Below are 15232 nucleotides of genomic sequence, written 5' to 3'. Positions count from 1 at the left end.
ATTTGTTTTGATGGAAGTTCAAAACAAACAAAAAAATGGTGGTAGCTACCATAAACATAGTAAAAAAAAAAAAAATAACTAAATTAAATGATAATTACAAGAAAATTATAATTAATAAAGTTGATGCAAAACTTAGGTGCAGAACAAAAACACAAAATTATTACGCCAATGAGTAAGGATGAGGCACTAATCTATTACAGGGAACCCTCACTCATATTAATAATGAAAAAAAATTTTGGTCTTTTGAATTTAATTAGAACTGTATGCTGTTCCCTTCCATTTACAAGGTTTAGTTTCTTTATTTTCTTTTGTTTATTTTTTACTACTTATTGCTGTTTCATCATATTTTTTTTAATTCATTAAGGTTTACTTCTGGGTTTCTTGTTCTCTTTTTACCTAGTTTTTCTTTAGTTTCCTGCTAGCCAAATATTAAGACTACAGATTTGTATTTTCGTTTTTTTTTTATTGTTTGTTTTTTTTTGTGGAAGAAAAATTAGCCCAGAAATTGTAATTAACAAATGGAGGTCTTTATTAACATTAATGCTGATCCAGAACTTTAACATTAAAGTCCTGACTGTTCAATTAACACAGAGCACACACTGTATTTGCTTGAAAAACACTCCCCCTTTACTAGCTACATCATAAGCAAAAAGCTTAAAAGTTCAAACCTTCTTGTAACCAAACAACATCGGCAGCAATTACCCAGTTGAGTAATGAAAATTATTTAACTACCTGCTTAAATAGTACAGAAGGATTTGTATTAAGGAACTAAAAATATTACAATATGTTACAGTTTAGGTTTTAAGTTCAAAGTGGCTACTTATGGGGATGCATATGCATATGTGAATAGTTCATGCAATGATTTTGGGCATATCTAAGGTAAAGTTCACATTTTTTGTCATGTGTACATTGCAGAATGAAATTATTACTTGCATTTCTCCCAAAAACTAGTAACAGTATTATAATAAAAACAATAATAAAGTATTGTTTTCATTTAAGATTCAAGGAGATTGGTATGCTGCCTCTTTCCCCATACTGATGCAGAGGTAGAGGGGAGCTGTGTATTCATAGCATGTACCCTTTTACACAGAGGCTGGTAAGGCGGTATGACTAATTTCATAGTGTCTGTTGCTGAGTACTTTTAAATATGCTGCTTACAGTAATTTTATACTATTATTAAGTACAAATTAACCAGCTGGATATTCTGATATTTCGTTGCTTGTACTGGTTCAATAAATATGACATGTGGGCCAGGTCATAATTCTTAAAAAAATCAATCAAAATCTATTTGTCGGCAGCTGCTTTGGTGTAATTTTATTGTTGCAGGTACGAGTCAGAAGTTGTTCTTCATGAGGATGCTGATGCAGGACTTTTATTGAAGAGAACTTAATAGAACAGTTTGCTTAAATTTCACAGTTTTTCTTAATTTGAGAAGTGTCTGTGATCAGGAGAAACAATACATTTACATATTTATAATTATTTTTTACATGAGTCTCAAAGTTTTTATAATAAAATCGGCAATCTTTACCTGAAATCTATGAATAGAAGAAAAAAAACACTATATATATTTCCATTATATATTGTGAGGGATGGCCGGCCATATATTCCGGCCCACACCTCCAAACCGGCAGATGGAGCCCTCCCAGCAGCATGGAAGTTCCCCGAATTCCAGCAGGGCCTCATGGACCATGTAGTTTTTACAAACAGCCCTGCTGGATACCATGGGGACCACCAGGAGCCGCTGTAGGGAGGCTTGGGGAGTACTACGTGCCCTATAACCCGGAAGTACGTCCTGGTCACATGGACAGAAGGAACGACATGCTTCTGGGATGAACAAAAGGACTTTTTATCTGACCCGGAAGTGATAAGGAATCATGGACTGCAGGGTTGGAACCACTTCCGGGTTAGGAGATATAAAAGGACCTTGGGAAAGCCCAGACGCTGGGCTGAGCTGAGAGGAAGGGTGGCTGTGTCTGGGAGTGGAGGATTGGTATTATTTAATTGGAATTGTATGAGTATTGTGGAGTGGAGGGTGCTTTGTGCACAGTATTATAATAAAAAGTCAAGATATTGGACTTTTACCTGGTGTTTGGTGTGGTACCTGAGGTTCAAGAGGACGATAGCGCCCTCTTCTGTTACTATATATATATATATATATATATATATATATATATATATACACATACAGTATATATATATAGTAACCACCAGGGTTGTTGCAACACCCCAAACCCCAGAAACAACCTCACAGTCACAAATTCCTCAGGAACATTTTCAAAGTTCACAAAGCACATCTAAGATTTCTAAGAAAGAACAAAGAGTTCCAGTGTTGTTCCGTGGCAAGGATTTAATTGGTCCACCTGGATCTGGATGTCTGGTCATTATTCTTCATTATTATTCTTTAAGGTGTTCTTATTTTTTTAACCCCTTAACCGCCCTCTGCCGGATATATCCGGCACCGTTGTTTTATTGCTAACGCCATACTGCCGGAATTATCCGGCACATTTGCCTGTGGTTATATGAATGCCTTGCAAGTAGTATAACTGACGGTTTGGCGTGGGTATTATTACTACGTTGTATTTCGACAAGTCTGTGGTTGTTTTGGCCGGTCATGTGACGTGATTCGCATGTAACAGCTGTGAATATGGCGAAACGTAAACTGACTTCAAGTGAGGCTTTGCAGGCGATTTTGGACAGTTCTGATCATGATTGTAGCAGTTCTGAAGAAGATTTTAGCGACAGTGATTAGCAGCAAGGTGCGCTGCATGATACTGTGAATGAAGACGCATCGGATGACGGCGCTGAGTGGGTGTATCCCCAGCATCTCAGCTGGGCTGCTGCCGTGGTGAACTACCTTTTCTGCATTCGTTTGAGGGAACGTGTGGCTTTATTGTTGATGTAAACAATTACACTGCTGAGCAGTTTTATGAGCTGTTTGTGTCACCTGATTTGATCAGACATTTTGTTCATCAGACAAATCTGTATGCAGCACAGTTTATTGAGAAAAATCCCAATTTACCTCCACATTCCCGTGTTCGTGCTTGGTTTGACACTGATGAAAACGAAATGAAAAAATTCATTGGGATTTTGATGTTGATAGGAATAATCAGAAAACCAGATATTGAGATGTACTGGTCTACAGATCCTATGTATGCAACACCTATTTTTGCAGCTGTCATGACACGTAACCGATTCTCTTTGCTGCTGAAATTCTTTCATTTGAATGACAACAGAAACGAGCCAGATAAGAAAGATCCAAACCGCGACCACTTGTTCAAGCTACGTCCTTTGATTGATCATTTATTTGAAGCATTTCAGTTGCCCTACATGCCAGGACCGTCAGTTGCAGTTGATGAAAGTTTATTGTCGTGGAAGGGCCGCTTACAGTTTCGAAAGTATCTACCATTGAAAAGGGCACGGTTTGGTATCAAGATGTTTTGCTTAGCTGAGAATTCAGGTTACATTTATAGATTTCGTGTATACACTGGCAACTTGCACAACATTTAGTGGTCAATACTGCTTGAATAAATGTAAAAAATGTAAAAAAAATGTAAAAAAGTAAAAAAACGAAAATTGTTCAGATTTCGCCTGGCGTGGGGAATATTTAGGGAGTTGGCGGTTAAAGGGTTAATACATTGTTAAAGAAATTTTAAGCCTCTGTTTGAAAGCTACTTACTTCTTTTTTTGCTTGAAATTCAGAAGCATCAAACAGAAGGTGATAATTTCTTGTACAAGCTGTACCTGTGAGTCCAGCAAAGGGAATGCTTTTTTCTTTGGTGACTGCATAATCTCTACAATTAAGAAAGAAACACGTTTGTTCAAATTTGTTAATCATAAATATTAGCATTCAAATGCACAATGCAATCCACTATAAGTCCTCTTCATTTGTTGAAAACATCATTTTTAATCTTGTAGATTTTAAAATTGATGAATGAGTGGGAGGCTGGACCTTTGGACTATGGAACTGCAGGCAGAACAGTACACCATAGCGCAGTGATAGAGATGCAGATTTCCCAACAGAAGAGGAAGGAGATGGGCCGCAGGCACAAGCACCCGGGAGAAAGTGAGTGATTTGTCTGGACAGAGGAAACAGACAACTACTCCTCATGGTGCTAGACTTTGTGATTCTGCAGGTATTTGTAAAATTAGACATTTCTCATGGAGAATGAGTGAAGTGGATAATAGAGTGCAGGATATACTTACAAGATGGGATAGCAAGAATACAGTTGCTTCTTTAAAATGTCATGGAAAGGGCCGCCCAAGAGGCCTGTTTCTTTTAAAGTAGCTGAGGTTTCTGACAGTGCTCTAGAGATCATTAGAGGGAGTTTTAACCTGAATTAAATGTTGGAAAAGTAGGGCTATGCCTTCCCCAGAAGTGATGGTCTTGGCCAAAAGTGATCCTGGTCATAGCCTAAAGCCATCTTCAACCCATATGAAGAGAAGGGACAAGAACTCAATGGATAAGAGAAAGTGAGAGAGAGGGACACAGGGAGAGATGGAAGGTGAGTTGTGGAGTGCTTGTGGAACCACTTGGTAAAAAGGAAAAGAGAGGCTTAGTTTTGTTGATTTAATTTTTCTTTGTTAGGTTTGTGTTATCCTTTCCTTGTTCTTTCTCATTTTTCCATATTTTCTTTTCCTTGGAACTGGCATTCATGAAATGAAAATTCTGGTGGGGCCACACGTACCTGGAAGAGGATGTGGAGGAGGATGTGTATGTGTGTGAAAGAGAGAGAGAAAAGGAAGGAATTGACTAAGCACTTACAGAACAGCTGCTCCTCTGCTTAAATCCATTTATATGTGTACATGGCCATCTGTGAATCTCCTGAAGGATCCTGGTTTGGATCGCTTGACTGAGTTGGGTAAAGTGTGGCAGATGATGTTGCCTCTGACCCCAAGTGAATGGTGTGAAGAGCCGAAGGTATGAATATGCAGACAGAGGACATAGCATGAAAAAGATCATTGCAATTACAATGAAAGAGTTGTAAAAGATCGGAGCAGCAGGTACCACTGGAGGGCAGGTAAGGAAGGAGATGGCCTCCAGTAATCCTTCTATGAGGGAACAGGGGAATGAGGCACAGACTACATTTCACAATGTATTAGGCTAAGGGCACCATTAATTATAAAATGTCAGCTACATAATGCCATATAAACACTCAACATGATGATATATTATTTTGTCATATAGTACTACCACCAAATAAATGATATCTCAATATTAACATCAAATACTCAAAAGCAAAAGCAGAAATGCAAATGAACATGCATACATTTCTAGTTTTTACTCAGTGGGCAAAGCGCAAAATCATACTGTAAGTAATCATTCTGTAAGTAATCAATGTGATTTATGATACTCCAAAACATAGAAACATGCAAGTTCACACATCCTATTAATTCATCACAAAAAAACAATCCAATGGCTGCTTAAAATGGCTTTAGCCTTCAAGCTCCAAGGCAGAACTGAAAAGTTTAAGCTGCATATGTGCACAAATGAACAAAGGTATAACTAGAACACTGCAAGATTGAAAGGCTTGCCTAATCAACTTGGAAATGGGCTAACGGCAATTGTTCCAATTTAATACATTTGAAATATACTTACCATTAGTCCTACCAAGTTTATTTTTCGTACTTTAGCATTTTGGCATTTCGTACACTTAAGCATACTTTTTTTAAAGGCATCAATCCAATAATAAGTAAAAAATATAAAGTCTTAAAAGTGATTAAAACAATTCTAGAAAGAGAATTCACAAAATATAATGGTGCTTTTCAAACAAAAAATTCTCAACTTTATCTCCTTTTACCTCAGCTGTATCTCATGATCTCATTTTTGTCTAAGTTATTTCTCCTAAGGAATTTTAGGAGAAACATCTGTGACTAAGTTGATTCTTAAATGAAACATAAGTGAGAATCTGTTTTAAGTCTCATGAGTTATCAAAGATCAATCTTTGAGCAGTAAAACTTTCCTAAGTACAGGTACAAACAAAATTCACATACTCCAAAAATATTTTTCTAGATAAGAAACTGCATTGAGCATATCATGGAAAATTGGAAAAATGTAATTATGACCACTACGTTGAGTTTCCTGTAAACATTTTAACAACATGTTAAATTGCTGAGGTGAGTTTACTACTTATTTAATCTTTGCAAAACATTGCCATCTGCCAGGGAATGGTGAGATAGTTTCCTAATGAACCCCTGAAACTGATCTGCTTTCATACAGTGATGTAAAGGAAACAGCAACATTTTAGAATTGGATAAGTACCAGCAGGTGAGACTGAATCTTAAACAAGAAACAAACCCGTGTCTAAAGCCAAGACATTTATACTAACCAAATGACACTGATAAAATACAAAAAAAAAAAATCATAATCAGAAAACTTGTTCTAAGTCATTAAAACTTTTGCAGAAGCACTGTGAAACATGCCACAAAATACTTTAGACAAGAATCGACAATCCTAGACAGCAGTAACTACGTGGTGAAGGTTTTTATTCATCATGTTAAAGACTTCCAGGACCATAGCCCCAGCAACATATTATCAAGAAACTTGTAAAACTGTCTTTTGATGACAAACAATAAAATGGCAGCAACCATAGGAAACAAAATTAAATCACCAGAAACAATAATTCCAAATGAAAAAGAAATTCAGAAAAGGTTAAAGAGAAGTCCAGAAAATGTATTCAACACAGAAAACAATTGTAAAGTTTAGCAAATCATAACAGGATATATCAGTCCGGTATCCTAAGGAAGAGCAAATAGAAATAATACAGTAAATCAGGGACATGGATAACATGGATAGCAACCCGTAAGCCTTTCTCCGGGTCATTACCCTTTCAATGGACCAAATATTCAACAGTAAATACCTTCCAGAGAGACTATGAAATACAGATTCAGATTCATTGTTTCAATTCAAATCAGTGGAAGCAGTATAACATACCAAAAATAAACACAGAAATAAGAGACTTGGAATACAAGGTGAACTTTAAAGTGAACTGGAAGTTCTAATTTATATGTGTCTGGTCCCCCTTGTTTCAAGGTGTTATACAGACCAATGAATCACAATTCAACTATCAATTTAGATCTATAGAAAATAAAATTTTCTCTTTATTACTGTTTTTCTAGTCACAAACATTTTAGACATCATCATGAATGTTAACTTATGGAACTATGCTAGTGTTAATACAGTAATCCCTCGCTATATCGCGCTTCGCCTTTCGCGGCTTCACTCCATCGCGGATTTTATATGTAAGCATATTTAAATATATATCGCGGATTTTTCGCTGCTTCGCGGGTTTCTGCGGACAATGGGTCTTTTAATTTCTGGTACATGCTTCCTCAGTTGGTTTGCCCAGTTGATTTCATACAAGGGACGCTATTGGCAGATGGCTGAGAAGCTACCCAACTTACTTTCTCTCTCTCTCTCTTGCGCTGACGTAGGGGGGTGTGAGCAGGGGGGCTGTTCGCACACCTAGATGATACGGACGCTGGTCTAAAAATGCTGAAAGATTATCTTCACGTTGCTATCTTTTGTGCATGTGCTTCATGAAACAAAATGCTGAAAGGTGCTTCGCATACTTAAAAGCACGAAGGGCACGTATTGATTTTTTTATCTGTCTCTCTCTCTCTCTGCTCCTGACGGAGGGGGTGTGAGCTGCCGCCTTCAACAGCTTTGTGCCGTGGTGCTTCGCATACTTAAAAGCCAAACAGCACTATTGATTTGTTTGCTCCTTTGAAGAGGAAGATATGTTTGCATTCTTTTAATTGTGAAACTGAACTGTCATCTCTGTCTTGTCATGGAGCACAGTTTAAACTTTTGAAAAAGAGACAAATGTTTGTTTGCCGTGTTTGAATAACGTTCCTGTCTCTCTACAACCTCCTGTGTTTCTGCGCAAATCTGTGACCCAAGCATGACAATATAAAAATAACCATATAAACATATGGTTTCTACTTCGTGGATTTTCTTATTTCGCGGGTGGCTCTGGAACGCAACCCCCGCGATGGAGGAGGGATTACTGTACACATATCATTTTAATAAACTACCAATGAACACTAGAAAGTAAACAATACAAATAAATACAAACTGTACATAAATAAATTATCCATCATGCTTAATCTTGTTTAGGGCCATGGGGGACCTGGAATCGAAATCTCTGTATCAATAGGTATTGGTTAGGAAAATATTCTGGACTGGGAGAAAGTCCATTGCTATTCCCATACACTTACCGACACTCACACAAAGCCAACTTAGATTCACCACTTAATCTTTGGGATGTTGAGAGAAAACCGGAGGACCCTAAATAAAACCCGTACAGAGAGAGAAAAAAACATGCAAACTCTACCCAGTGACCAGGAAAATGTTCAAACCTCATTAACTCGATTAATGAGGAGCACCACTGTGCCACAGTGATTAATATGGTAAAATATATTACTTTTTCTTCTTTTTTGTTTTATTCACTAAGCAATGTACTGTTTTATTCACTAAGCAACATGTTTAAAAAACAAAATAAATTATGAATAAAGACTATTGCCTGAAAGAAAATTCAACAATGAACTGTATAATTACCTAGTTTTCTCAAATAAAATTGATCAGAATTTTTAGCAAATCTGTTGAAAATTTTGAAATGTTCAGTTTAAATCTCCCTTACAGTTTGACAAAATTATGTTACAACTAGCAAACTTATTGGAAGTGAATAGACATGAAATTTAGGCCAACCTTTAGGTATCATTCACGTCATCCTTAATGAACATGGAAAGAAAAGTTCAACTTGCATTTATTAGTAGCAAATCATACAATGACCTAAGGCAGGTGCACTTCTTCATTGTCAATTACTAGGGAGTTCCTGTCGAGGCTTCAACAAGAACAGCTCTGTCATCGTTATAATGGTGGATTTAAGTTTATTCAGCCTTTTTAAAATAGCTCAAATTTGATTAAGCAAATAGAGAACACATTTTATGACTTTGCTCATGCAGCATTATGACAACTTTGATAAAAACTGGCCAAGGAAGAAATACCTTCTGTCCATCACAAATGTGATGAAGAAATTTATATTTTTTAATTTAGTTAGTGTTGCATGTGACTCAATTGATTCTTTTCCTGTTAACCTTTTCCTAATATGTTTATATCTAGATTCACATAAGTCTTGACCCACTTCCTTTTCAAAACAAAATAAATCTGTGAAATTTGATGCAAACAGGATTTGATGCTCATTGTCATTTGATTTTAAAAATGGAATGTAAATTTGCTACACCACAGTAAGATGACTTCTTAGCATAATATTCATATGCACATCTCATGCCACATGTGTGGAAGATGTGCACTTGCAATAGGGTGCTAAGTGGTTAGAGTACACAGGGCTGCCAGAAGATTATAATCATAAGTCATATTGTGAATGTGCAGGCAGTATGAAATAGCAGTTTATATGAGCAACATTACCTTCTATTATTTATATATGAGTAAAGTGTATTCAATTATCTGTTCTTTTTACAGAAGTGGTGCAAACAAATATAGTTTTAGACTAAAAATTATTTTAAAAAAGACATGACCATGCACAGCACAAATGTTTGTGTAGAACAGCATTGCTATGTATAATGAGAGTTTCCTCAAATTGTTATACAGTATGTGAGAAGCAGCTATAAACTATGCATATAATTTTCATCTGTGTGGAGATAACTTTTATAGTGTTCAATGTTCAGGAGTCTGGCAATGAATCCTCCTAATGGCTGGATGCACTGACTAAGATTAATTATATAGTCATGCCAGTGTAGTCCAACCATCACCTCATCAGGCTGCTACAGTATTGAAAGATCATGGGGGACAATATTAAAGTTTTCCCAGTGCATTAGGTGGCAACTGGTGGACCCATAATTTATACCTAGCATCCTAATATTTACTGTAGTTGAATGGTTAGGTGACCTGGAGATTATGCTAAGAATTTGGGTCCAGAATTGCCAGGACACCAGGGGTCAGTGTGATGTATGCTAGAAGTTTATCTTCACAGGGGCCAAGACCCAAGTCTTAACACCATAAGTTATTCCCAGAATTTTTCAGAAGGTGTTTCATGGCAAGGGCCTAACAGCTTCTTCCTGATACCAGACCACTGAGCTTGTGCAAGTTGTTTGGTAGATAAGGGTCTAGCCTGTGAAAGGAAGTGAGGCCTGAGGTATTGAATGACGAAAGAGGGTTGTTTTGTATTTTAGTCTGAAAGTGCATAAAACACCCTGCAGATATACGGGGGCATAAACATTGTGATAGTTAAGCCCAGCAAGGCAGCTGGGTTTTATCTTCTCTGTTTATTTGATACTTGATACTTTCTTGTGCTATCCTTTTTCAATGTTGTTTTCTTATTTTTGAATATTTTAACTTCTTTGGCTTTGGGGTCTGCTAATAAATAGACTTTTTAGACCACAACATAAAGACTTAAAAAGGGATAGAGACTTTTCCTCCTTCCATGTTATACCAGCTTTGTTATTGTTAGAAAATTATTTTTAACAAAGATATATTCAATTAGTTAATTGGGAGAGCTGGAACACGAAGTAGGATTTTAGTGTGTGATGGATGGCCGGGAATCGTGCCCTACTGGGAGACCTGGAGGAACAGGGGAAAAGGAGAAGGGCAATTTATACCCTGGGACATGAGAGGGCAGCCCCCCTGAGTTGCATCGGGGCCACGGGCTTGGGGCTTAGAAGCTCCAACCTGATGTGGTCTGTGTCCACCATCAAGAAGCGCCTGGACAGCTTCGGAAACAAGATCTGCAGCACTTTCTGCCACACCTGGAATTGCTGCCTGAAGAGGAGCTGGATTCAAGAGCAGCGCTTTCGTCACACCTGGAAGTGCTGCCGGAGGTTAATCGGGAAGCACCTGGAACACTTCCGGGTGCACTATAAAAGGGGCTGCCTCACTCCATTCAGGGAGCCGGAGTCGGGTGGAAGAGGATGGAGCTTGTGAGTGGAGGAGTGAGGGCGGCAGAGAAGAAGGAAAGAAAAGACTGTGAGTATTAGTGCTGGTGAGTTGTGCACCGTGTGTGAGGTGCAAAGGACAGTGTAGTGAGAAAATAATAAGTATAGTGTGCATTTGGACATCGTGTGTCTCAGCGTCTGTCCAGGCTTCTTTTACAAGCGTTATGCATAGTCAGGATGTGTGTAGTATCTATCTATCTATCTATCTATCTATCTATCTATCTATCTATCTATCTATCTATCTATCTATCTATCTATCTATCTATCTATCTATCTATCTATCTATCTATCTATCTATCTATCTATCTATCTATCTATCAGCGCTGGTAAAGGCCCACATTGGTGCTCATTATTGCTTATTGTCACACTCCATCTAACATTTGCTAACAGTGAGTTCCATTGGATAACTGACTGGATACATAACATTCCTTAAAGATGTAGTTACTATGCACAACAGTTTAGTCTATGTAACAATCTTGATGTCCTGGAAAAATTGTCCTATGATTGAAGAGACATGGATGTTATTTACTTTGGGCACTGATGAGATTGAACCTGATTTATCTAAGATCATGACTGTTAAATACATCAAGACAATCAATTAAAATAATACCTTGATATTTATTTTACGGCAGCTACTAGAAGATTTAACTTTGTTTATTAGGGTTTCTCATCATATTGCAACACTCCAAAAATTTAAGACCTTATTTTATTAAAATCAGGCCCAGACTCAGACATTGAACCTGCTTGTTCAATGACAAATTATTTATAAAACTGTTTAGATTGCTTTAAAATTAGAAAAATTAGCACTCTCATTTTTGGAATAAATATTTAGGTAATTTAATCTGCAAACTGGGAATATTTTTATACAAGCAAAAAATGTAAAGGAATTGTCAAATAGATTACCAAACACTAGTGTACCTAAATGTTACCATGAAAGATGCATGCAGATTATATTATGTCAAATTCCAGATTCATCAATATGAACTTTAATGTCCTATACAGTCTGAGCATTTGAGCAGAATTTATGTAAACCCCAAGGTGTATAGGGAGGAATAGTGGCTTCTGAGATTACGGATCTGTGCTGGCAATTGGAAGGTTGCTGGTTCAAATCCCATAAATGCCAGAAGTGATTCCACTCCATTGGGCCCTTGAGCAAGGCCCTTAACCTGCAATTGCTCCATCCTGGGTATGACATTAATCTGCATCCAGCCTTGTAAGGAGGTCCTCCAACTTGCAGGGAAAACTTAGGTGTTGGTGGCAGGATTGGTGATACTTGCACGCTTGGGCCCTAATTTGGGATCCTGAGGTGATTTGTGGTGTAATGGGTATGGCAACACACTATATCAGTGCATGCTCCCAACCTCTCTCACCTCAAGGTGTGAGACCAACACAAGCATATGCAGCATTCTACTCACTACGCTACAGTGTCAAAAAACTGTAAACAAAAAACTGAAGGCCTCGTTTACTAAACCCAGGTAACTCAAAGGAATGCCTCCTAAGTACTTCCAATAAAACCCGTGAGGCTATTGCTGTATTTTTCAATCAAAAAATTAATGATATTAGAAATAACATAGTATATCTCCCCAACACTAAGGATCCTCCTAAACCCCAGTACTCCGTTATAAACAAATTAAACTCTTTCACCAGGATAGATTTACCTGATTTACATAAAATAATTTCTCAGCTGAAACCCTCCACCTGCGTCCTTGACCCAATACCAACAAATTTTTTCAAAGAAGTATCGGGCGTGCTAATTGATAATATTCTTGACATAGTAAATTCATCATTAGATACGGGAGTCTTCCCAGACTGTCTTAAGACTGCTGTAGTTAAACCTCTACTTAAGAAAAATAATCTCGACCCCTCTGCTCTTGAAAATTTTAGACCCATCTCTAACCTCAGTCATTATGCAGTTAAATAAGCACCTCAATAAACATGCTATTCTTGATAAGTTTCAGTCAGGTTTTAGAACAAATCACAGCACAGAAACTGCACTTGTTAAAGTAGTAAATGACCTGCGGGTAAATGCTGACAGAGGCCATTTATCTGTTCTCATCCTCCTAGATCTGAGTGCCGCATTTGACACCATTGATCATAATATTCTTAGAATTCGCCTTATTCAATGGGTGGGCCTCTCTGGCAGTGTCTTAAATTGGTTTGAATCCTACCTGGCAGGGAGAAAATTCTTTGTTAGTTGTGGTAATTACAACTCAAAGACACATGATATTCAATATGGTGTTCCACAAGGCTCTATCCTGGGTCCGCTGCTCTTCTCAATCTACATGTTTCTGTTAGGTCAGATTATCTCAGGGCACAACATGAGCTATCACAGCTATGCTGATGACACACAGCTGTATTTATCAATAGCACATGATGACCCCGATTCTCTTGATTCACTAACACAATGTCTGACTTGTATTTCTGAATGGATGAATAGTAATAATAATAATAATAATTCATTACATTTATATAGCGCTTTTCTCAGTAACTTTCTCAAGCTAAATAAAGAGAAAACTGAAATCTTAGTGATTGGCAATAATGGATACAATGAGGCTATTAGAAATAAACTGGATACATTAGGATTAAAAGTCAAGATGGAGTTAAAAAGCTTAGGGGTAACTGTTGACTGTAATCTGAATTTTAAATCGCATATTAATCAGATCACTAGGACAGCATTTTTTCACTTAAGAAACATAGCAAAAATTAGACCTCTTATATCATTGAAAGATGCTGAGAAATTAGTTCACGCATTTGTTTTCAGTCGACTAGATTACTGTAACGCAATCCTCTCAGGAATACCCAAAAAAGACCTAAATCGTTTGCAGCTAGTGCAGAATGCAGCTGCTAGAATCCTAACCAGGAAAAGAAAATCCGAGCATATTTCTCCAGTTTTGATGTCACTACACTGGTTACCTGTGTCATTCAGGATTGACTTTAAAATTCTGCTTATGGTTTATAAAGCCTTAAATAATCTCGCCCCATCTTATATATTGGAATGTCTGACATCTTGTATTCCAAATCGTAACCTCAGATCCTCAAATGAGTGTCTCCTTAGAATTCCAAGAGCAAAACTTAAAAGAAGTGGTGAGGCGGCCTTCTGCTGTTATGCACCTAAAATCTGGAATAGCCTGCCAATAGGAATTCGCCAGGCTAATACAGTGGAGCATTTTAAAAAACTTCTAAAAACACATTACTTTAACATGGCCTTCTCATAACTTCACTGTAATTTAATCCTGATACTCTGTATATCCAATTCATTATAATAACTATTAATGGTAGCTCTAAAATCTGTACTAACCCCTACTCTCTCTTCTGTTTCCATTTCTGGTGTCCTGTTGGTGGTGGCGCACCATCCAACAGTGATGGATTAAAAGCCAGAAGTTAGTATGACCATCATCATCAAGTCCTTCCGTGAGAACCCTAATTACAAAGAGGACTATTTCATTTATGTTAGGTAGAATGTCCAGAGGGGACTGGGCGGTCTCGTGGCCTGGAACCGCTACAGATTTTATTTTTTTCTCCAGCCATCTGGAGTTTTTTTTTGTTTTTTCTGTCCTCCATGGCCATCGGACCTTACTCTTTTTCTGTGTTAACTAATGTTGTCCTATTTTAATTTCTTATTTTATCTTTTATTTTTCTTTTCTTCATTATGTAAAGCACTTTGAGCAACTTTTTTGTATGAAAATGTGCTATATAAATAAATGTTGTTGTTGTTGTTGTTGGAAAGAAAACCCCATGAACACAAGGAGAACATAAAAAGCATACACAAAGGGCACCCCAGTCAATATTCAAACATGTTTCCATGTGTAATGAAGTAGGAAGACATATTTTAAAAGCAGCACTAATGCTTAAATATCTTTTAAAAGTGCTTACTTGTAAAGCTTGATCATATTACGAACAAACTGAACAACTAGGACAGCCCTGCGAAACTCTTGAAGTCTCTGTAGAAAGAAAACAGAAGTCAATTAGAATTTAATTTGTTTAATTTTTGCACAGTGACCATATTATAAATAGTGTATAATATATAACTTTGTATTTCATAACATGATCATATCTCTTTTTCCTGTTTAAGACAACACCCCTTTCTTAGTCAATTGTTGACCCTATTGGCTAGTGTTGTTATTTGCTCAATCACTTTTTCTTTGTCTTCATTTGCATAAGACTTGTTCTCAGCAAAGTACACAGCATATACATAGCATATTAAAAATATTGAAAAATAAAACTTGTATTGGCAAATAAAAATCATGTGTCGGCCTATGTTTTTCTTTTTATAACGTAACCA

The 15232-nt window shown here is 37.1% G+C and overlaps 1 protein-coding gene across 1 annotated transcript in view; it reads right to left on the bottom strand.

Annotated features, from left to right (window-relative positions):
• The window catches only part of LOC127527562 (cyclic nucleotide-binding domain-containing protein 2-like), an 89371-nt gene that overhangs the window by 52003 nt on the left and 22136 nt on the right, over nucleotides 1-15232 (bottom strand). Inside the window, exons 4-5 of the mRNA XM_051926649.1 lie at nucleotides 14824-14891; nucleotides 3677-3791 (exon numbers count right to left, since the gene is read on the bottom strand). Coding sequence (XP_051782609.1) covers nucleotides 3677-3791; nucleotides 14824-14891 — 183 coding nt within the window. The remainder of the gene's footprint in view (nucleotides 1-3676; nucleotides 3792-14823; nucleotides 14892-15232) is intronic.

This window comes from Erpetoichthys calabaricus, chromosome 4, assembly GCF_900747795.2.
Source record: "Erpetoichthys calabaricus chromosome 4, fErpCal1.3, whole genome shotgun sequence".
Taxonomy (NCBI): Eukaryota; Metazoa; Chordata; class Cladistia; order Polypteriformes; family Polypteridae; genus Erpetoichthys; species Erpetoichthys calabaricus.
The sequence above is the reverse complement of the archived record's forward strand: the minus strand, read 5'-3'. Positions and strand labels throughout refer to the sequence as shown.